Source organism: Oryctolagus cuniculus, chromosome 9 (genome assembly GCF_051225735.1).
Source record: "Oryctolagus cuniculus isolate XC-2025 breed Fujian yellow rabbit chromosome 9, ASM5122573v1, whole genome shotgun sequence".
Classification (NCBI taxonomy): Eukaryota; Metazoa; Chordata; class Mammalia; order Lagomorpha; family Leporidae; genus Oryctolagus; species Oryctolagus cuniculus.
The window spans coordinates 114,318,449-114,343,460 of NC_142875.1; the positions used below are offsets into that span (position 1 = coordinate 114,318,449).

Below are 25,012 nucleotides of genomic sequence, written 5' to 3' on the forward strand. Positions count from 1 at the left end.
TTTTTTGTAGTATTCAAGTTGAAAATAATTCCTTTAAGCTAAAGGTCCTGTATGAGTTTGCCTGTGTAACCTCTCAACGTCTCCTTTTTGAATATTGTCAAGTTACTGGGTTTCTCTGGCTTCATCTTACACACTTAACAATTCTCTACCTCTGTGCCTTGGCATGTGTGTTCTCTACCAGAACTACTTCAGTCCTGTGCTCATCCAGCTAAATTCCATTTATCATCAAGTGTCAGCTTCAGTATCACTTCCAGGTACTCATAGTGCCTGGAATGTATGTGTCTCTGACTCTACTGAGGCTTATGAATTTGCCAAGCAAGGAAGTTCCATTAATGACATAGGTCCACAAGGCATAGAAGAATCTCCGAACACTGCTCCATCTCATCCCAGTCTGGACCTGGAACTGAAGTAGAACAGGACGACTGAGCCCCATATTCATGGAGCCTATTTTTTTCTGAAGAGTTATGAAAGTGTCATACCATCTGGGATGTTCCTGGAAGACACTGAGACTTTACTCAGATTAGAGTAACAACTACATACATAATTATTTTTCACAACCTTGTGATTATCTGGTGACATATCTATTTCCTCTTGTCTGCATCAAACTCTTGGAAGTAAGTTATTAATGACACCATTTTAGAGGAGAAACTTGAGATTCAGAAAGTTAAGTATGAAGGTCAAGATCACAGGCTGCATTGATTTTGAACTCAGGTGTGTCTGACTCAAATTCCTGCCCTTTGAACTCCGGCAAGCCAACAGCCATGGAGAGTTTCTTTCCATAGTCCAAAAGGTAATTTGGGTTCTGCCCCTGATATTTTTTATGAACCCAAAGCCCTTTGCATAACTCTAGGATTCCTATGGATTCAAAGGTTGAAGATGTAGAATAAATTGTGTCTGAGATCCATTATATTATTTTATAAGAAGTACCCTGCCTCTAATTCTCTCTGAGGATCCAGAGCAGGGTCAGACTGTGGGAGCTGTTGGGGTCTTCCCAGTTGGCCTTAAGAACGCTGACACTAAATCAATTGACAAACATGTAGAGAAGGGGCCCTGCTAAAGGTAGGCCCAGCAAAAGTAGCAGGCCACTGCTTTTCCACTCTGGGTCAAAAATCTGAAATCCAAAAACCAATAGCTGAATCTAAGGTCTCCATCTGAACCTGAAGCTGTACATCTCTAAGAGAATAAGCGTGAGCCCCTGAAATCCAGTGGGATGTTTTTTGGATGTATAAATATTTTCTTCTTTCAAGTTTACTGGAAGTGCAGATTGCTGATTTAAAACGGATTCAGTGATTCATACTGACATGCCTTTCAGTGGCCTTAATAATCAAAGATATTTAAATGAGGATTTTAAAAGATCTCATTTTTAGTTTAAAATGAGATTGATTGGAATGAAACATTTAAATTCTTTGTTCCTTTCTGGAATTCTGAGAAGGAGGAACTAATGGGGACAGGAACATGTAAAGCTTGGCCTCCTGATTCTGCCCAATTTTCCCTTTTCTTTTAGACATTTTGCTTTGGATCCTTCAATTACTTGTACAACCATAACTAAGATGTCATTTTTCACTGAATTCTACTTTGTTATTTTTGTCAAAAGCTAAGTTCGAACTCAGGAGTGTGAGAAAATTGATCTTGTTGCTAATGGGATATAGCCGAAATAAGCAGTTTGACTGACTTCTTTACTCCCTTATATTAGCATTGCTACTTTTAGATAAACTATTCCTGAAATGATTAGTGTAGGAGGATGGGTTTAGTCTTGTATCTTCTCCTTTAAAGCACTCAGAGTTAGAGATCCCAGAAGGATCAGTTTTCTCACTTGTACTGAAAATGTCACTCTAACAGTTATCTGTCTGCACAGTCAAGTTTGGAGAAATCTTTTGAGTTTACCGCATTCACACTATTCTCCATCATGGTGCTAAAAATGACTAATGCAGCTTGGAAACTGTGATAGCTGATCTTCACTTCCAATGATACACTACCACTCACACACACTCACATGCACACATGTGCAAATGACATGAATTCTTAAAGGCTGGAAATAGTCTGTATGCTCAGTGAAATAGTGAGGGATGTGGAGTACATAAATATCTACTAGTTTTTGTTTCATTACGATCACATCTGTAAAATAATTGGACTGGTTGTTTGAATAGGCTGAATGGACCATTTTAATATATGACTCAATTTTATATTTAAAAATAATCTCTGAGGGTATGGGCATCTTAAGCCTAACGGTTAAGATGCTGGTTAAGGCAAGCCATGTCCCATATCAGAGTACCTGAATTCAGTACCTGGATCCAGCCCCAGACTCCAGCTATACATGTTAATACAGATTCTGGGAGATAGAAGTGATGGCTCAAGTAATTGAATTCCTGCCATGAAGGAGAACTGAACTGAATTCTCAACTTTTAGCTTTATCCCAGTCCTGTACCTCTGCCTATTTTGGACATTTGGAGAAAGAACCAGCAGATAGAAACTCTATCTGTGTCTCTCAAATAAATAAAAATTAAAGAAAAATAATCTCTGGCATTGAAAATTTCCCAAACTTTATTTTATCATCTCATCATCTCTGAGAAAAGTGAAGTGGGTCATTCTCTTTTTTAATTAAAAGGAAATAGTCTGAGAGAGATAATGACCCACACAGAGTGTTGCTTATGTTCAAAGGGTCATTCTTTTTAGGGCCCCTAATTAGTCAGTATAAACCAGCATGGGATCACTAGCAGCAAGTCATCCAAATGAACCTCATTTCCTTTCTTAAGGGATGCTGTTCTGATAGCTAAAGGAATAGAAAAAGTCTATGTCTGTCACAAATACAGACAAATCCGACTTGCAGAAAAACATGACAAAGTTTCCTGTGATGTCATTTAGGGAATGATGGAGAAGTATGTGGGCTGAATGAGTGTAATTAGATGAATTGGGAGCTGATTACATCCAAAGGGGAGGAATAATTGATTATCATTAACTTGCAGTGAAGTCTCTAGGAATTTTCTATAAGACTCTATTTTTGGTCCTGTCCAATTCAACAATTTTATCAATTACCCAGAATATGTCTGGACGTTTGCTTACTAAATTTGCAGATGACACAAAATGAGTAAAGGAGCAAAGATTAGTAATTCAGTGGATGACAGAATCAAGTTTCAAAAATGTCTGTTTTTAGGATGATGGGTTGACATTTATTATGAATAAAGTCCTGCATTTAATTGGAGAAAAGTTGTGATAGGATGAGTGGAGCTGAATTGAGAGCAATTGCTGAAAAGAAAAACAAATGTTTTGAGTTTGGATTGACCATCAGCATGATGCAACTACTGGAAAAGTCAAACACAATCTCTGTTGGCCCTCAGAGAGGGGAGGGAGAGAATGCAAAATTAACCTAACTATCCTGGTTGTACCTATCTTGAGTAATTTGTTTGGTTTTGGAACCATGCTTTTAAGAAAGATACTTAAAAATTATCATTTGCGTTATAGATGGAGGGGCCTTGTTAGCAAAAAATCAGAAAATCATGCAATATGAAACAGTTGGAGTGATTTGTCTATAAAACAGAAGTAGATCATGACTGTTATTTTAATTGAGTGCTTACTTTACATATTAATTACTTAATCCTCAGAACAACATAGTGAATTATTTATTGTCTCTACTGACATGGAAACTGAGAACATAGACTATCTCACTTTAAATATAGGTGGTCTGACTCTAGTTTGTAACCACCATACCTCATTATTTCTCTGAATATTAACCAAATGTTTGAGGAGTTGCTGTGTGAATGGAAAATTAAACTTACAGCCTAATTAATTCACCTATATCTCAACATAGAGAATTTTTCTTGACTGTAGAAAATGCCAGTGCATCTTCCATTTTTTGGTATAATATTAGACCAGAAGAGCACTTTCCTTTGTTTTTTTTTTTTTTTTTCTGACTGAATTGTGGCACTTAAAAAATAAGGATATCAATTATAAGATTGCTGTAATAAATGCAATAATGTATTTTAAAGCTCCTGTCACACTGTGCAGATTGTCAATAAAGATTTAGATTTTCATTGAAATGTTTTTGAAAGAATAGTTGTGTGTAAGATTTTCCTGGTCTGATTCCTGGGAAATAAACTCTAAATTCTTCTAATTTCTTCAGTGGTTGGAATGCTTTTTTTATTTATGGTGGGCCTATTGGACACAGAATGATAATTTATGCTAATGAGGTGTCTCATAGAGACTCCAGAGATAGTTTATGTTAATAAGGTGACTCAGAATGCAAGAAAGAAAGACCAACCATGTGATCAGAGGGTTGGTATCTCTGCTGCATAAGATCTGCCCAACTTTTGGAAAGGGCAAGGAGGCTGGAGATAAGCTCAGCCACCTGATAATGATCCAATCAACTGTAGCTGTGTAATAGACTCAGTGAAAACACTGGATGGTGAAGGTCAGTTAGCTTTCCTGGTTGGCATCAGTCTTCCTACTGCCACACTTTGATGTGCCTGAAGGGGACTATGATGAAGGGTGCCTCACTTCTGAAACCCTACTATTTTGCTCAGCATGTCTCTCCCTTTGGCTCATTCTGATTTGTATTCTTTTACTATGTTAGAGCTGTAATCGTAACTATTTTTGCCTCTCTGAGTTCTGCAAATCATTCTAAGCAAATGATCAAACCTGAGTAAGTCGTTCATATTGATATGTCAGAAGTCATGATAGCCCTGGAAATCTTCAAATTTGGTGCTGTGCATAAAGTGCAGGCTGTGTTGGGGAGAATTTGACAGATGATATTTGGTCTAACTCTGGGTTAGAGCAAATTTGGATTTATATAAAAGATACCCTAGTAGTAATATTTGACTTTTCAGTTTTAAAATGTCAAATATAATTTGTTTATAGAATTGTAAACAATTTTTTAGAAAATCCAATAATGTATGTGAAGAAAGAAAACATATGTCCAACACCTAAAATATTTTGAATGCAGATTTAGGTAAGACTTTTCCAGTTTATCTTACAAAATCTTAGATCCAGTGCTTTACCTCTTGTTTATATACTAGAGAAGTCAGCAACTTGGTGCAGTTCAAATGAATTAATTATTTTAAGTTGGATTTGAGATCTTTGAGAATTGAAACTTTATCTCACACAATTATTTGTAGCACAAGGACATGGCACAAAGTAAATATTCAAGTTGCATTTTTGCTTAACATTTTCAGGTAAGTAAGGAAAGTGCAGAATCTGACCTTATCAGCCATATGTCAAAGATTAGTGGGTTTGTTCCTTAGAATCTACAATATCTATTAATTTTCTTATTACCCCCCAATTGTTTTTTATATATATGAAGCATGCTTGAAAAGCAGGAAGAAACAAAGAGACCTTCTGTTTGCTGGGTTCATCCCTAAAGGCCTGCAACATCCTGAGGGCTGGACATAGCTGAAGCAAGGAGCCCTGGATCTCCCATGTGAGTGATAGGGACCCAAGTATTTGACCTATCACTTGCTGCCTCCCAGAACATACATTAGCAGGAAGCTGGACAGAAGCATGGGAGCTGAAACTAGAATTGCTGTGCCAAATGCCCACTGCTATCACTCTTAATTTTTTCTTTTTGATTTCATGCCCCATGGAAATTTTGGGAGGGATTAGAAGTATATATTTTGCTTGCCATGGTATCCCTAGTCTTCAGTATAGTGCCTGGAAAAGAGTGAGTCCTTGATAAATATTTTGTGAATGGAGACTTGAAGTTAAGATGAATTTCTCTCTCATCACAATTATTTTTTCTACAGTTTGACATCAGGTAAATTAAATTTGTCTGTTTAAGATAATGCAAACCAACATATTTTTATGTTCCTTTAAAATGATTAAGTATTTTTGAACATAGAGATGAAAAAAAGCTTGTCATATTTTTTATAAAATAAGCAAAAGTAAATTAAAATAAAATGTAAGCAATATCAACATTTTAGAACAAATAAATAAAAAAGTTTGAGGATTTAAAATACAGCCAAAGGCATTTCACTATGACAACTAATCATTATTATCATCCTAATTTTTTAATATACTTTAATATTTGCATCTCATCTGAATTTTTCAATTTTTTTATTCTCCTGGCCAAAACCTCTACTGGGAAAAATTTTCAAGATCATTTGTTGTTTAACTCACACCTTCTCTTTGGTTGCATAGACAAGATTCTTGGCAGGTAATAAAGAAAAATAATCCAAGTACCTCTCTTCTACATTATACAGGTTTTAACTTTTCTGAGAATTGTCTGTATCAGCTACGAAGCATTATTAAATGTGATCTTGTTGAAAGACCTAATAAGAACAGAATGACCAGTTTGTTTTAAACTATGCTGAAGAAAGACGGCAGACAGAGTCTCATGAGAAGTGACATTCTGTAATTACCTCGTCCTATCAAAAGAAAAACAATTCCCAGAAATTAATGAATACAGCAAGAGTCTATTTCCTATCTTAATTCTATCTTAATTGCAAAAGTGGATCAATTAAAAAAAACTTTACTGGTAAAACCCGTCTATTAAGGTTTTGTCTCTGAATTCCCTAGTTATCAAATCAGTAAATATATATAAGCATACCATGAATCTGTTTTTACCTTCTGAGATGAGATAAACCAATTCCACCAGCAGTGCCCCTGTGAAACAACCAAATCCATTGAACAGTGTCAAAAAATTCATAAAGATTCCTCTGATGGTGTTTGGAACATGTCTGTGAGATATTACAGAAACTGAGAGAAAAAGAGAAGGTCAGAATTTAGAACATTTAAAACACTTTCTAAGTTACTGTTCAAATTAATCAACTTGATCAGGCATCAGACATAATTTATTCAATGATCCAAATTTGGGTTGTAATTTGTTTAGGCTACTGTAGTAAGATATGTTATGATACAACTTAAAGATGTGTTCAAAGAATAAAATATGGCAAAACATACAGTTAGACAGCTATGATGAGAATTTGATTACTTGGTGGTTGAGTGTCCTAATATATTCGCTCAAATTTCAGTCCAATTTGAGTATTTCTGATGAATTTTGAATTGAGGTGAGGCCTGTACTAGATAATATCATGACAATCTGTCAATGAGATCTATGATTCTGTGATTCTATGTAAATCATTAGTTTCCTTATGGAAAACCTAGATTTATTAGGTAAAATTTGCATAGCGTCTAAGAGCATGGGCTCTGGAGTTAGACAACATTGTGCTAAAATCTCATGACAATCATTTACTATCTATGTGATTTTAGGCAAGATGGATAAACTTTGCAAGCCTCAATGTCCTCCTCTACAAAGTGGGAATAATATCATTACTCACTTGCAGAGGTTCTGTGATACTTGATGTAATGCACATTAAGTGCTTAGTACAAATTGCTCTTACTTGTGCAAGGTATGTGCTAAGCCTTTTTGATATATTATCCCATTAAAAAGAGGGTGCCCTGACAGAGACAATAACTTAAGTTCTGAATCTCCAATATGGTTGTCTTTTCTTCCCAAATCATTATTGTGGTACTAGTAATGATAGTGGCAATAGATTGAAAGAGAATCATGGGGGAAAATGTTTTTTAAAATTTCAATGAAAGGGGATGACATTGCAGTACTGCTGGATTAAGACTTCTTACGATGCCAGCATCCCACATCAAAGTGCCAGTTTCAGCCTGGGCTACTCAAATTCCAGTGCAGTTCCCTGCTGATGTGCCTGGGAAGGCACTGGATGATGGCCCAAATACTTGGGCCCCTGACACCCATGGGGTAGACCAGGATGGAGTTCCTGGCTCCTTGCTTTGGCCTAACCCAGTCCTGGTTTTTGTGGCTATTTGCAGATTGAACCAGCAGATGGAAGATCCCTCTCTGTCTCTCCTTCTCTTCCTGCCTTTCAAATAAATAAATAAATTAAAAAATTTTTTTTTCAATTAAAATATTTTTGAAATCAGAAATAATTGAAAATATATGTGCAATATTAACAACTATTATTAAATGTGCATGGCAATCAGGAATACATGTTAAAATATTTGATATTTATTTTAATATATCTGAAATTTGCTTTAAAATTACACAACAGGGAAAAAGAAAATGAGTGAATGAGAGCATAGATGAAATAAATTTGGCTATGCATTGAAAATTGTTGATACTGAAAGATGGATACATGAAATTTATTATACTAATCTCTATTATATACATGTAACAAAAATTATAAGGAAACATTAAATAACATTAACTAGTTTTAGCTTTGAGTAGTTGAATTATTTGATTTCTAATTTTCTTCTTACTCTTTTGTACTTTGCATATTTTCTACAATGCAATCATCAATAAATATTAAAGTTCATTTTAAGAAGAAAAGTGACAATTGAAAGCAGATGTACTAAACAGCAGTAAAGCTTTAATTTCCTTTTCTATAAAAAGAAATAAATGTTATTATTTCCTCCCTTTCCTCTCAGGAATATCTTCTACCTGGTTTTCTTGTACTGTAGCCCAGGAAAATTCTGCATTTGCCTCCCTTATAGATAATGTACATGTGTCGATGCTCCTGCATTAATTTCACATTTCTGTTTTACTTTCTGTGTAGCCTCCACCTATTTTTATTTATTCATACAACAAATGTTTAAAGGAATCTCTACTTGTGTTCCAGAGTTGCTGTGTGCTAGTGCTGGTGGTAAGAAAATTGTACAGTTTATCTTTTCAGGATTTTTAAACTCTGGAAGAGGGGAGAGCAGAAATAGGTGCATTATCAAGGGCAGTGATCCCACAAGTACTAATTGAAGATGAAAATAACAGTGACAATAAATACAACACTGGGGAAAAAGGTTTCAAATCCTGGTGGCAGTGGCTGAGCTCTTGTATGTAATACAAATCACCAGCAGTAGCCCGAGTCCACGCCTTGGAGAATTTGAAGGAATGTCCAAATGAGAGCATGGAGGTAACACTGAGACAGATTTGGGAAGAGATGATTCAGTTACAGAAAGGATTTGGCTTATGAACTTTCCTCTCTGTAATATGTGAAGACAAACACTGGGCAGAAAGAATAAATAGGTCTATTTCTTTTCCCGAGAAAAGGCAGAATGTACAAGCCTGTTATTACTCCACTAGTTAATTATTAATTCTATGCTTTTCTCTTGCTAGAACTTCTGGTGTGGTATATAATTCATGAACACACTTTGCCAGCTTTCTGCCTGCTGGTTAATCTCTCTTTGGTGTCATTTTAGTAGTTTTTGAAAGCCCCTAGCTCCCTTTTATACAACTTCATTTTCAAGTCTTCAAATCTCCATTTTTAGGGATCTACTTGGATGTTCTGATCTTTTTCAACTTCAGTAATCATCAAGTTGATTTATTAGGTTCCAAGGCACTTCTTTCAGCCTGTTATAGCATAGATATTATCAACAAGTCTGTCACTATTCTAAAATTCCCATTATAAAATGAAGACACAATAAAAATTATTCAAAGTGTATGGGAAAGCTGGTCTTCTTGCCAATGAGAGCTGAAAATGTGCCTCCAGGTAGTAGCTGGTTAGTGTCTGCAAAGATGCCACATCACAGCATATGCAGAATCTACAAAACACAGGACCATAACCACCTTCCTAAGGCACCTGGTACTTGGGACCCACTGCTGAGAATTTTTTTTTTACTCCCATTGTTCTTAGACAGCTAAAACATGTTTATTGTGTTTGGTGAGATGTTATTTGGAACATGTAAAGGAGAGGTATCACAGTCTGAAAATGGAACTTTCTCCTATTGCAAGCTTCAAACCATTATTACCTAAGAAACTTCCACTTAAAATCTCATAATAACAGACTATATCATCTGTTACTTCCTTTGTGTTGTCATCTCTAGGAAATTTTCTTCTGTTTCTCAGGGTTGTCAGCCTATACTCGTTGTCATACTTTCAAGCACTTCTTCTGACTTAAACTATAGCAGTATTAACATATATGTAAATCATCATTCCAAACTTTCATTGGTTCCTCACTTCCTTGACCTCCAACATCCTTATTCTGTACTCTACCTTAGCTTCCATTCCACTCTCACTTATGATTATGGCCTGTGATTCACACTGTAGACCACGGGATGTTCAACTATGGTCCGATAATGTCCAACTCACCACATATTTTCAGAAAGCTCTATTGGAACACAGCAAATATTATATGTTGTCCTTGGCTGATTTGGCACCATAATGACATAGTTGAATAAATAAAGACAATCCTGGAAAGCCTGTTTACTATCTACACTTAATGGAAACAGTTCGCTAGTATATGCCCTGAATCAACAATCATGATCTTTCCATAATCTCAACTCTGTGCTTCCTCCTCTGACTACCACCTTCTGTCCTTGCAACTTTCTCTCTGCTACTCAACTACAAAAATGCTATAAACTCTACAATGGCAAAAAATTTTGTTTCTTTTTTTTTCTTATTGGTATTTCTACAGCTCCTAGAGCAGTGTTAAGCACATTGTAGTTCCCCATACAGTATTTTTAAAATAAATAAACAATTACAAGTTATGAAACAGCTGGGGAATCTACCACTACAACTAAAACATACTTTGAAAAATATTCTATTGTTTCTTTTTTTCCTCTCTCTTGTAGCTCACCTCCAGTGTACCCATGGCTTAGCAGGGTAGAAAATATGCACTGGCATCTGCGGAGTGAGTTACTGTGTTTTCTTGCTCAATGTCATCAATGTAGGCTGTGGTCAATGATTTAATAATATATTTATTCTCCCATGTAGAAATAACTGCAGATGTCATTTAGTGGTCAGCAGTCATAATAGAACCAAATGTAACTGGAAATGTATGAATAGACCAAATCATGTGGTCTTCACAAAAAGGAATTCACCCAATGGCAAATTGTAATAGTGGGATGGTAGGGCTAACGACTTTGGGAGAGCATTATAGATAGTTCTTTAGAAGAGAATGCACACATGTTGCAGGAGAGGAAGCAAGTTGAGAAGCTCTGCTAGAATTGGGGTTAATGATGATGCTGTTGTAAACCATGAGGATGATTAAAGAGGTGGTGAGATTTGCCAGGTCTAAGTTGTGTTTCAAGAATAAGATTTGCCTTGGGATTGGAGATGAGGAGTAAGGAAAGAGAGGGCTCAATGATGACTCGTGAGAAAGACACCAACTCACCACACATTTTTAGAAAGTTCTATTGGAACACAGAAAATATTATATGTAGTCCTTGGCTGATTTGGCACCATAAGTCCTCTGGTATTTGAGTTTTTGTTAGTAAAAAGAGCTGAGAGCAGCATGTCCGACTTTGATTCCTGAGTCTGGCACCATTGATTCATACAGAGAAATAATAATAGTATATACATATAACAGCTGCCAATTTTTATGTGGTGTCTATGACTAGGCATTGTTTTTTGCTTTATATAAAGTGGTTTTACTTAGTCCTTTAAATAACCCTTCATCATTTTATCAACTATCAGAAAGGGTTAGAAATGCAGAATAATTTTTCCAAGGTCAGCGATAGAACTGCATTTGAACTCAAGTCTGTCTAACTTTAAGACCATAGATCTTAACCACTATGCTGTACAACCTCCCAGCAGAGTAATACTTGATTTTATAGCTCAACACATTCTTTCATATTTCATGTCATCTGACTTAAAAAGTAGCCTCTCATTACCATTGCTTCATTCCTTAATGCTGTGGTACAAGAAAAAAGGATACTTATTTCTATTTTAAATATCATGAGGGTGAAGCTTGAAGGTTAAATGGGTTCCCAAGGTCATGGAGGTAGTAAATGAAAAGATCCCTAGCCTATCACTGCTATAGCAGATAAATCAATTAACTTATCCGGACCTCAGATTTACTTATGGATTTACACATGAGCAAATCAAGGAGGGATGGCTCAGTGATTTATAGTACATGATCTGCCTTTTTAACAGTCGTTGGCTATCAGTACCCCTCTGGCTTCTGTATGTTGAGCGATGATTGTAAGCTAGTTATTAATTTGTCACTGTATTCATTCACCATGTTCGTTCATGATCTTACTCCACATCCAGCCCAAAGAATTTTGACTGAATACTTCCAACAGTTTTCTAGAAACATCACTAGGGAGGATCACAGATCTTTGTATTGTGGCATTCGTTCATTTATGCTTCTTTTATGTTCTTGCACATTAAACAATGACATCCCCATAACAGACTCTCACATAATACTCTATTCTTGCAAAATATGTGGAATGAAATTATTCAACATGATTAAAAAAGAAGTCTGACACATGTATAAATGACTATAACTACATACAGTTATTTAATTAACAAATATATACTTATTAAATATATATTTAAGGAATTTGGAAAGCATGATTATTCTAAAGGTTGTATGTTGGTTGATATAACAGGAAAGATACTTAGAGGTAGGAAGATAGAGGTTATAAAAATATTCTCAGTAAAGTGTAATGAGGGCTTGAGTTAAAATCAGGTATCCCACTGCAGGGACATATAAGGAAAGTAGAAACATAAGATGTAATCGATTATACTGATAAATATACAGACACACATACAAGGAAGTCACTTAAATGTTATAAATTTTAACATGGCTAGTTTGATTAATATAAGTGATCTAGATAATCCAGAAACCTTTGATATTTAATGAAATTATTTCGTGCCTATCTTATGCAACATTTGCCATCACATTTAATCAAGTGCAATTTAATTTAAAGACTGAGTTATCTGGAAAATTGGCTCAAAAATTCATTTCACTTGCATGTTTATACATGCTCAAAGTACATTAAATATCATTTTTTGCAGATATGAGCAAGAGGGACAGATGAATAGTGATTTCCTCTGAGTGTGTTAGAGTTGTCTTCTGAGTTTTAACATTTTGTTCCCTCTTGTCAAGGATCTAACCAAATGGTTATAGCCTTCAGCCAAGTTAGTAAATCTTTCATTCCATCTACACCCAGGCAGAATTGATAGTTTTTCTGTATATGATAGAGGAGTGGAGAGAAATGAAGAATTTTTAAAATGAGGGTGATAAACAGGCTTGCTTGCAGCATTGTGGGAAATCCCTAGGGGTGAGTAGCTCATCACCCACTTTAGTTGTCCCTGTTCAGGTGACGTGTCTGTGTGTGCGAAGGTTCAGGATGTTCTCACATTAGTTCATAAAAATGTTACTCACAGGCTGGGTTTACCAGTGTTTCAGCCACTCCAAGTAAAATGTACTGAAGAACCAGGTAGACACAGGGCATGGAGGAAACAAGGATAACTTTGCCTGAAAGGGGCTGCTCCATGGGAGGGAAGTGTTTTCTGTGTATCTCCATGAAGCCAGCTACCATCACTGACAATGCAGCAGACAGATTTCCAGCAACTAAAGCAGAGAAATGCAAAAGAAAAAAATGAATAAAGAAAGAGCTGCACATCAATGTAATAAGCCATGTATTTTATTCATTCATTCATGTAATTATGAGGCAGAGAGACAGAGAGAGACAGACTGATACAGAGATAGACAGATAAAGAGAGATGGGGGGAGTAGGCTCATCTTCTGGTTCACCTCTCAAATGCTTAATGGCTGGGGCTGTTAGTTTAAACCAGTATCCAGGAACCCAGTCTAGGTCTCTCGTGTAGGTGGAAGGAACCCAACCACTTGAGCCATCACTATTGCCTCCCAGGGTGTGCATTAGCAGGAAACTGGAGTCAGGAGTCAGAACTGAGCATGAAACCCAGACACTCTGATAAGGGACATGGACAGCCCAACCTGGTGTCTCAGTCATAGGCCAAATGCCTGCCTTCACAGCATTTCATATACATAGACAAGAGGCGATGATTCCCAATGTTTTTTTTTTCCCTGTGGGTTATCTAGATGCCAACCATGTTGTATGGGCAACCATTGCTGGGTTCTGACCAGAGAGAGGACTGAATTGACTCCTTATTGCCTGACCTACTGATTATATGATCTCAGGCCAATTACTTAAGCTTATTATCAGTTTTGTTAGCTCTCAGATGGGGTTAATTATACTTACTTTGTAAGGTGATTGCGAGATTTAAGTAAGATAACATACTGCTACTATCATAAAGGTTCTTCATAGCAATTAGTAATGATTATTATTCACAATAAAGCAATGGTTTTGAACTTTTATCCTCAGGTAAGATACTCAGATATCATTATAGATAACCTCTTAAGAGATATTTATGAATCAAAAATGATTTAGGGGAAATTTAAAATAAAGTTATTTCTTCATACAGTTTTAATTATTATCTTAAAATGGTTTTGAAATTACCTGAAGGCATTATCAGTCCTCAGTTTTCTGTCACTTCTCTAATCTTTGCATAAAAAGTAAAAAAGCTATTAGAGAATTAAGGGCTAGAAACTTTTGTTTTGGAAAAAAATGTTTTAAAGAGGTGAATTAATGTGGGTAAAGAGTATAAATGCAATTATTCAGAAGATGGTTAAAAAGTAGATCTGCTCTTCTTTTTTACTTTTAAGGAGTTACCTAGGAAATTGTGGTTGAAAATGAGTAAGGATTTTGTTACAGTTTTTTTTTTTTAATTTAATTTATTTAGTGGAGAAAGGGAGAAAAAAAATCTATTATTAATTAAATTATACAAATTTCAGAAATTTCATATATACAGGTTTAGGAACATAGTGGAACTACCCCCCCTCCCCACTCCGGCCTACACTACAACCCTTCCTCCCCATCCCTCTTGGATTCCCATTATTAATTTGTACAATGATCTATTTTCAGTATACTTAATGATTGTATAGTTAACCCTACTCTAAGTAAAGGAGTTGAACAAATAGTATGAAGAGGGCCAGTGCCGCGGCTCAATAGGCTAATCCTCCACCTTGCAGCGCCTGCACACTGGGTTCTAATCCTGGTCGGGGCGCCGGATTCTGTCCCGGTTGCCCCTCTTCCAGCCCAGCTCTCTGCTGTGGCCAGGGAGTGCAGTGGTGCAGTGGAGGATGGCCCAAGTACTTGGGCCCTGCACCCCATGGGAGACCAGGATAAGTACCTGGCTCCTGCCATTGGATCAGCGCGGTGTGGCGGCCGCAGTGGCCATTGGAGGGTGAACCAATGGCAAAGGAAGACCTTTCTCTCTGTCTCTCTTTCTCACTGTCCACTCTGCCTGTCAAAAAAAAAATAGTATGAAGAGAAAGAAAACAAAATAACACAAAACAAAACATTGCTCCTCATTGGAAGAGACAAGGGCTATAAACAATCATTTATTTTCAAAATGTCTATTTTACTCCAATACATTACATTTCAGGTATTCTATTAGTTACATTGGATCAGGGAAAACATATTACAACTGTCTTTTTGGGACTGGCTTATTTTTACTAAGCATAATGATTTCCAGTTGCAACCATCATGTTGCAAAAACAGGATTTCATTTTCTTTTACAGTTAAGTAGTACTCCATAGTGTAAATATACCATAATTTTTTTTTATCCAGTCAACAGTTGGTGGACATCTGGGTTGATTCCATATCTTAGCTATTGTGAATTATGCTGCACTGAACATGGGGGTACAGATAACTTTCATATACTGATTTCTTTTGGTTTGGGTAAATTCCCAGGAGTGTGATGGCTGATTCTTATGGTAGGTCTATATTCAGATTTCTGAGGTATCTCTATACTGTCTTCCACAGTGGATGCATGTTTACAGTCCCACTAACAGGTACCTCTTCCTCCACATCCTCACCAGCATTTGTCATTTGTTGATTTCTGTATGTGAGCCATTCTAACTGGAGTGGGGTGAAACCTTCTTGTAGTTTTGACTTGCATTTCCTTGAGGCTAATGATCCTGAGCATTTTTGCAAGTGTCTGTTAGCCATTTGGATTTCCTCTCTTGAAAAATGCCTGTTTAAATCCTTTGCCCATTTCTTCACTGGATTGTTTGTTTTGTTGTTGAATTTCTTGAACTCTTTATTGATTCTGGATGTTAACCCTTTATCAGTTGCGTAGTTTTCCAATATTTTCTCCCATTCTGTCAGTTGTCTCTTCACTTTGCTGAGTGTTTCTTTTGTATTTCCAGAAGCTTCTTGCTTGATGTAATCCCATGTGTCAATTTTGGCTTTGATTTCTTGTGCTTCTGGGATCTTTTCCAAGAAGCCTTTGTCTATGCCAATGTCTTGTAGAGTTTCCCCCATTTTCTGTAATGATTTGATAGTATTGGGCCATAGATTTAGGTCTTTGATCTATTTGGAGTGGATTTTAGTGTGAAGTATAAGGTGGGGGTCTTGTTTCATACTTCTGCACATGGAGATCCAGTTCTCCCAGCGCTATTTGTTAAAGACACTATCCTTGATCCACAGATTGATTAGAGCTCCTTTATCAAAGATAAGTTGGCTGTAGATGCATGGATTGATTTCTGGAGCTTCTATTCTGTTCCATTGGTCTACAAGTATGTTTTTGTGGCAGTATGAGACTATTTTGATTTTAACGTCCCTGTAGAATGTCTTGAAATCAGGTATTGTGATGCCTCTTGCTTTGTACCCTTACCTGTTGGTTCACTCCCCAAATGCCAAAAATGACTGAGGCTGGGCTGGAGATGAGACCAGGAGCCTTGAACTCAATCCAGATCCTCCATGTGAAAGAACCCAATTACTTGAGCCATCCCTGCTGCCTCCCAGGATCTACATTAATAGAAAGCTGAAATAAGATGAAGAAGTGGGTGTTGAACCCAGGCACTCAGATATGGGATGCAGGCATCTTAACCAGTGTTTTCGCCACCAAGCTAAATGCCCACTCTTGTTATAGAGTTCATATCTACCTCAACCATTTCATTTCTCAATTTGTTGTTCATATTACTGGATTTAATTCTGTCGTTAGAGCCCAGGCAAACTTTAGCTTGATGGGATTTACTTAAAATTTAAAGATAGTCACATTTTGCTAACTTGCATAAAATTTCAGATAAGGCAGAGCTTTCAATTCAGAAAAAATCAATCTAATGTTTAAATAGCTTAGTGTTTGTTTTGGTTGATAGAGAAACTGGTAGGTAAATTTTTTGATAATATCTCAGCATTTAAATGTACCTATAAAGACTGTTCTTTGCTGGGACTCTAAGAAATGGACAGTGTAAAAAAGGAGAAAACACGAATAACAGTTCAAAAATTGGGGGAATTTTAATTTATTACCATTTTAAATTAAGTTCTATATAGGCTCATTTATAATGAAGTAGAGATTTTGTTTCTCTGAAGAATTCATATTAAAATAAGAATTTTTATATATGATCTGCCTGTAAGATCAAAAGCATCACATAGTTGCACTTATCTACATAACTCAGTACATTATAACCTTGTCAGATGGAGTGCTAATATGTCAATCCAACTTAACATTTACTCTATGTTATATGCTGTATGTATGCTAGGTGCAGTGAGGAACATAGAAAAAAGATCTGTTCTCAGTCATTGTCAACTTGTATTTTGTTGGGGAACGTAAGCAGAAGAACTTCTTGTTGAAGAGAGGTGAGAGGCATCATTTTATGCTTGCCAGAAAGGTTTCAGTATGAAAAGGTAAAGGCAGCACAAATGAGGGCAAAGACACAGAGTTATGAAAGTGTCAGATAAATTTCTGGAACAGCAAGAAGATCCAGTTATTCGGGAATCTAGGGAGAATATAGATTGAGGTCGGATTGTAAGAGGCATTTAAAATACATGGAATTTTGAAATGACCATGAATATAATAGAATTATTGAAGATTTTATACCCTACTGACATGATTAGTGTTTTTATTTAGGATGATTGCTCTACAGGTCATGTGATAGTTGATAGAATGGGAGACACTGGAAATTGGAAAACAGGAAGTTACAAAAATAATCTTGGTAAAGTGTAATGGGAAGCATGAGCTACAATCAGGGATTCTACTTCTGGGAACTATATGGAAGGTAAAAACATAAGATTCAGTAAAATACACTGATAAAACCATAGCAACTGAAACAAATAGCAAAACAGAGGCAGATGTTAATATTAAATATGAGTCCAGGTGACTGGAAAGATGGCAGTGACCATGATCCAAATAGAATCCATATGTAGATATGGAGAAAACAAATTTAATTTTAAGTTGAATTGGGGTAATAAGGGGGTCACATAAAGAGAAGGGCTCAGGAAACAATTGAAAATGTGAATCATAGCTCAGGATATTGGTTGAACCAGGAGAGAAAGATGAATGAATCATCTGCTAGGGTGGGAGTTTGGGGTCAGGTGAAATTGAAAGAGGGTTCAGGAAGGAGAGAAGAGAATGTGTCTAAGCAATGCCTTCCAACTTGTTTTCATTTGCAGCAAGAAAAAAGCATTTAAAACCCTTGGAAATGAAGTCAGATAATGTCTGAGAGAAGGTTTCAGTGAGGATACACAAAGAGAACTTTCAGTCTGTTCCTCTGATTCTCTTCCTTCACTCCTCCATTCTCCAAATCTGAGGTGCTCTTTCTGTCCTCTCATCTCCACATATGTCATTAAGCTCTGGAGATTCTATTTCCAACATATATTACAAATCAACCTGTTTCTCTCCAGAAACACTGCAATCATCCCGTGCAAAACTATTTTCATTTTAAACCCAGACTATGTGCAATAGCATATTAACTGACCTTTCTGTCTCCAGTGTTGTCTACTATTAACCTATTAAACATGTAGCACTTACAGTACTCTCATGCAAATGTAAATTGAATATTACTCTGCTACTCAAATTTCATTCTGTGTGTTTCCATGCAATTGAGAGGAAATAAAAACACTGCCCATGCATGGCTTGTGTGATCTTTCCTGTGCTTCTCACTTCACTCTAATTGTTTGTTACCTTCTCCTCACTGACCATGTTCCAATCACATTGATCTTTGTCTTTCTTGATTATCTCAAAACTCTTTCCTACCTTAGAGACTTTGATTTGTTCTTCCCTCTGTCAGAAACTTTTCCCCTGCTCATTACCTAATTCCTATTTATCTTCTGATTTGCACTTCATAATATAAATTAAATGCTGCCTATTATTCTCCCCATAATATCCATTTTCACCATGCTTTTACATAATCTGAAATGAAATTTTTTCAGTGTATCCATTTGTACATGCTGGTTTCAGTTACTTGATTGGAAACTTCATGAGCATCGGAATCAAATTTTTGTTTGTTTACCACTCTTTACAACCAAGAAAAGCACTCATGTTCACTGTAGTCAACCTATACACATACACGTGCACATGCATGTACACACATGTATATGTTTATATATTAATAAATGGATAAATGACCATAGAGTGACATATTTTGAGAAACAGAAGGTGATAAAATATGTGACAAGTCAATTTTATTGATGATTGGATTATTAGTTCCATTTTATACTTCACGGAATTCTTATGATGGAATCAGAAGCAAGGCATTACAGTATAAGTGGCTGGCGAGTATGTGTATCTAGTGTAATCCACTCTTCTAAGAAGCTTAGTGTGTTGTAAAGAAGGAAGCTAAGCAAGTTGCTTAAGAAGTTAGCAAAATCACAGGAAAGTCTTTTATCAGATGTGAAAGGCCTGGTTGTGTTTATATGCAGAGTGGAGGAGCAGATGGAGATTAGAAGGTGTAAGCAAGAAATAAATAACAGAAATATCCTGAAGTAAAAAAGAAAGAGTAAAAGATTGAGGTCTGAAAACAGTTTTAATTGTTGCTAGGAAGGAAAACTTTCAGAACTTCAAAGAAAGAAATGCCTAGAATATTTAGAATAGAGAATATTGAGAAGTGGAAAACTGAATTTGAGGTGAAATTTTTCATATGACCTTGATATTGCAATTTAAAGAGGCTGGTTACTTACTGAGTGAGTGCATGGGGAGAAAAATGAATGAATGGGGCAGAGAGAGAAAGTTTCAACAACCACTGCGATGAGTTTAGCTACAGATGGAGCAATGTTAGAATCTGTGCCTGTGATTTGCAACTTAGGTAACTGAGCCCTTTCTTTCTCTTGACAGTACAAGAGCTAAACTGTCCCAGACAATGGACATACAATTCAATACTATGCTTGGCTTTTGATAGTATAATAAACAAGTAGAATGATGATGAATTTTGTGATTTACTTATAGAATTTAAATTAATTTTTAAAGTGTTTTCACCAAGAGAATAAAGCATTTGATGATTCTAATTTTTTTATAAAAAAGACGAAAATTACCTTAAAGAGGCTAGTAATGATTTACACAAAATTTAGTATTAGATAATGTGTGTTAAAGGTGAAAGTCTTTTGCAAATTGGGAAGAAATATGCACAAGTAGAATAATTTCAAGACCCTACACTGTAATAAAATGGATTTTTATCTATATTCCAATACTTGAAGGGAAATAGAGAATTTTAGATAAGATGCTGATTAACTATACAATTTTATTTTTTTCTTTCCTATGATCCAGTAAAATGATAGCAAAGAAATATTAAATAGGTAAAAAGTCAGAGGAAAGAGAACAATTTCAAGACTCCATTTTTGCTTCATGAAACCAGGAGTATACTCATGGTCTGTCACTTACTGAAAGAGACTAGAGATTACTCTGCAGAATTTAAGTAGGTGTGATCATGGGCTCAGAAAGAAAGTAACTGAAAATTGGGGAGGCCTAAGTCAGGGGGCTGGCGCTGTGGCCTAGTGGGTAAAGTGGCCCTCTGCAGTGCTAGCATCCCATATGGGTGCCAGTCCTGGTTGCTCCATTTTGGATCCAGCTCTCTTCTATAGCCTGAGAATGCAGTGTGTAGGCCCCTGCACCCATGTGAGAGGCCTGGAAGAAGCTCCTGGCTCCTGGCCTCAGTGCAGCTCTGGCCGTTGCAGCCATCTGGGAAGTGAACCAGGGGATGGAATACCTCTCTCTCTGCCTCTGCCTCTCTGTTACTCTGCCTTTCAAATAAATAGATAAAAATATTAAAAAAAAATCAGGATTCTGACTGTGAGGTACACCTCCTACATACACACGCACACACCTTACTTGCTCTTAGCATTAGGGAATTTAGCTTAAAGCAGGAGATTGAGGGAGTCTTCTATCAATAAACAATAAGTTGAATGATTCCATGGAAAGATCTTTCCACACAATAGTTAGCAAGAGGTCCTCACAATGACATGACTTGTTCCTTGATAGATGATTTTTGTAGAGAAGTATACCTTTGTTTGGGTTCCATGTATGTATATAGTCATGCTATCCTCAACAATAATATAGCCTCATAGTCATACTATCCTCTGTCATACTATTGTCTCATAGTCTATATGAGTGGATAACAAAAGATAATCAGACATTTGAGAAGAATTTCCAGTGTAAAAAACAAAGATATAAATGCACAGAAAATGAAAATAATTTACAGTTAATATCCTCAGAGATAAAAGAAACTCTTGCATCCACAAAATATGAATAAATTGCCATGAAACAGAATGGTAAGGAACCTTAAACTAAACCATGAAATCACTACTAAAATTCAAAATTTGGTGGACAATTGTAGGATAAAGCTCAAATAAATTTCTAAGAAATTAGACTAACAGCTGAAAGGGGAAAAAAGCAACAAGTACAAAAATCAAATAAAAAAATCAAGATTATAGACATTTACATAGAAAATATTAAGAGGATTGCTGGATTATTTCAGGAAGGGCCAATACCTGATCAATAGTAATTCAAACAGGAAATGTAGAGAAAATGGAAGGGAGGAAATTATTATAAAAGAAAGGAAAGTTTTTCTGATTGAAAGAGCAATAATATAAAGTTGAAAAGACTTTTGCAAAAGCAAAATCAAGTGAAATTTAAGTGCATCATGGATGCTGAAAAGAACATCTCTGTTAAGAAAAGAGATTGTAAACACAGAAATGAGAAATGGAAGAGATTGGGTTTCTCAATAGTAATACAAATTGTTTACTTTGGTTTGGCTTTTGGATTTTGAATTCTATGAGTATCTTCTGAGATACCCCTCATCCTAAATTAAGGTAATTTAGATTTAAAAAATCCTGCACTATTGCTTTTTAATTATCATGGGTACTCTGTTAAAACTTTATAGTTTAGGAATGTTTGTGGCATTTCAGGCAATATTGGATACTTGGGTCAGAAATTTTATTTTTCTATAAAAGATCAGTAATAAACATTTTAAACTTTGTGGGCCAAAAGGCAAAGTTGAGGATATGTGTGTACTTATATAACAAGACTGGAAATAAATTTATTCAATTTTTATGAATGAAATTCGAAATAATAATTTATTTGGGGAGAAGTGATAGATTTCAATTTTAAATAGGTTTCAAATTATTTATTTAATTGTGGGGCAGAGAGAGAAAAACAAAGAAAGAAATCTTCCAAACACTGGTTTTACACCACAAATGCTTACAAAAATTGGGACCTGGGGCCAGGATAAAGCCAGGAGGCAGGAACTCAGTGAAGGGCTCTCTTGAGGGTGGTAAGGACCCCATTTAAGTAATCACTGCTGCCCACTAGGGTCTGCTTTAGCAGGAAGCTTAAGTTAGGGACCAACGTGGGTGTCTCAACCAGCGATTTAGTGCTAAACCAAATGCCTCCCCAAAATTTCATTTTTAATTAATACTCAAAGTTAGTGTTTCTTGTCATCAGATCAGTTGCAAAGTGTTCACCTATGACAAACATTTTTATAAGACGTAAAATAAAGATGGAAAACCAAATATGGTGCATGAGTTGCAATGATTGGCAACTGGTTCAGTCGCTCAGTCATCAGCTTTTATTGCCTGTTTCTGAACTTTAGCTCTGGGCTAAATTGTAGCATTTTACCTGGGCCACTGTTACCTATAAACAGGCATGGTGCCCGAGAAGGCAGTGTTTTGGACTTTCCCTCTGTCCTAAATATTCAAAGTGTTATGCCTGAGGAGTCATCTTCTTGGGAATTTCTGGAAGATGCAGGATCTCAGGCTTCCCTCCTGAATGACTGAATCAGAATTTGCACTTGAAATTAGATCCCTAGATGATTCCTACACATGTTAAACTTTGGGAAGTGCTGATCAATAATAGAGTACTTTCAGGCTTGATCCCTAAAGTCCAATGAAAGACAGGGCTCCAGACAATTTCAAACAGAGTACACATATCTCTGTATTTTAGTCCATTTGTGCTGCCATAGAAATTACCTGAGGCTGGGTAATTTATAAAAAAGGAAATTTATTTTCTCCTAGTTTTGGAGGTTGAGAACTTCAGCATCAAGTTTCTGGCATGTTCAGTTCAGTTGTCTCATGAGGTCTGCTTTCTGCTTCCAAGATGGCACTTTGGATAGGGGAGGAACGCTATGTTCTCACGTGGCTGAAGGAAAAGGATAAAAGAGACCAATGTCCTTTGTCAAACCCTATGAAAAGGGAGCTGAATCCCATTCTTGAGGGACCCAGTCACCTCTCAAAGAGCCATATTTTCCTATGGTGTTGCACTGGGGAGTAAGTTTCAGCATAGATTTTGGAGAAAATCAAAATATGTCAACCATAGCATTCATTTACCTAGATATTTTAGGATAAAGCACATTTTACCTAATGGATGTAGATAACTGTGTTTGCTTTTGTTTGCTATTGCACACTAGTGCCAGTGAAAAATGGCTTGTTTAAAAATTCAAAGCAAAATTTAATTCCAGCCTAAATTTCACGCACACCAGTTTTAATTCTTAACTTGTATGAGATCATAACACACCCAAAGCAGAGTATAGTTCATCAGAATGCACAAATTTTAACACTCTAGCAGATCTTTACAAGATAAAGCACAATGGCTCCAAAGGAGATATTATATTCAGATAAATAATGTATGTTTTAATATTGCTGTGTGGTTGCAGACAAATCCATGAGAGTCTTCAAACTCTTAGAGTTTATTTTGTTATCCTACCATGTAATAATTTTTCAAATTAGATTCCAGTGAAATAAAGAAAAGTCAGAATTTCTTCAGACATTAGGGTTGTACTTCCCAATTCGTATTAAAAAAATCTAATCCTAAAAAGTAAATATGTTAAGATTCTTTGTTGACTATGAGGTTTTTTATGAGTAGTCTGATGTCTGATGTCTCTGACATGTAAATTTGCAACCAGGAGTACAAAATTCTGTTGAATCTTCGAGAAATCCTCCTTGGATCCATGACTTTGGCAAATTTCTGAAACAAGAAATTTGCTCATATGGGAATCTAATGGTATCCATGAGCCACTCTAATAAAGGCATCTGTATTTTACTGTCACATGTATCTCCCACCTCTGGGGAAGGTATTTTTCATTCATATTAGGATGACATTTAAAGGCTTTTAAAAAATTGTTTCTACTATAAGCTGCATGTACTATATTTTATTTGAGCAATCCACCTTCTCTCTTTTGTTTTTGTTTAGACCACTGGAACTTATTTCAACAGAGGGAGCTTCAGTTTGTGATGTAAATACTGAATTGGAACAGGTAACCTAATCAGATATACAAATAAATCTCTATAAGGCATCAGGTACTGCATCAGGTGGTGTGTGATAGTCTACTTCATCTCAAATTTAATTCCAATATTGTCAACTTAAAGTACCAAGAACATTAGTGTGCTTTTTTTAAAAGATTAAGTGAATAACTGAATAATGATTTATTTATAAGTTACTTCTTTTGGTGTTTGACAATTCCTCCAGTCCAGTATTTTTTCAAGGGTATTTGTTGATATTTCTGGAAAATGTATCAGTTTGAAAACTACACAGAAAAAAGTAATATTTTCCTGAGATAACCCTACTTATGATGAAAGTAAGTGGATCCCTGACTTTGCTTTTAGTTTATCAATCACTTTGGTTCCAACCAAAGCTGGGACTTCATGTGACTGCCAGTTACTAGAACCAGTAGTGGTTATGTCTAAACAAACCAACACTTTGGCTAACCTGTATCATATACAACCTTTAGTTACATGTTGAATTTTCAGGTTTTTCTTTTATTTTTTTCAACTATTATTTAATAAATAAAAATTTCCAAAACACAACTTTTGAATTATAGCGACTTTTACCCCCATAACCTCCCTCCCACCAGCAACCATCCCATCTCCCACTCCCTCTCCCATTCTATTCTTCATCAAGATTCAATTTCAATTATCTTTATATACAGAAGATCAACTTAGTATATACTAAGTAAAGATTTCAACAGACTGCTCAGATTTTTCTTTTAAAGGGAGTGTTCCAGGGTGAGCTTTGTGGTGCAGTGGTAAGCTGCTGTTTGGG

General features: G+C 36.0%; 1 protein-coding gene across 1 annotated transcript in view; it reads right to left on the reverse strand.

The window, feature by feature from the left end:
- SLC15A5 (solute carrier family 15 member 5) overlaps positions 1-25,012 on the reverse strand; it is a 106,472-nt gene that overhangs the window by 18,043 nt on the left and 63,417 nt on the right. Inside the window, exons 6-7 of the mRNA XM_002712626.4 lie at positions 13,062-13,250; positions 6,553-6,684 (exon numbers count right to left, since the gene is read on the reverse strand). Coding sequence (XP_002712672.3) covers positions 6,553-6,684; positions 13,062-13,250 — 321 coding nt within the window. The remainder of the gene's footprint in view (positions 1-6,552; positions 6,685-13,061; positions 13,251-25,012) is intronic.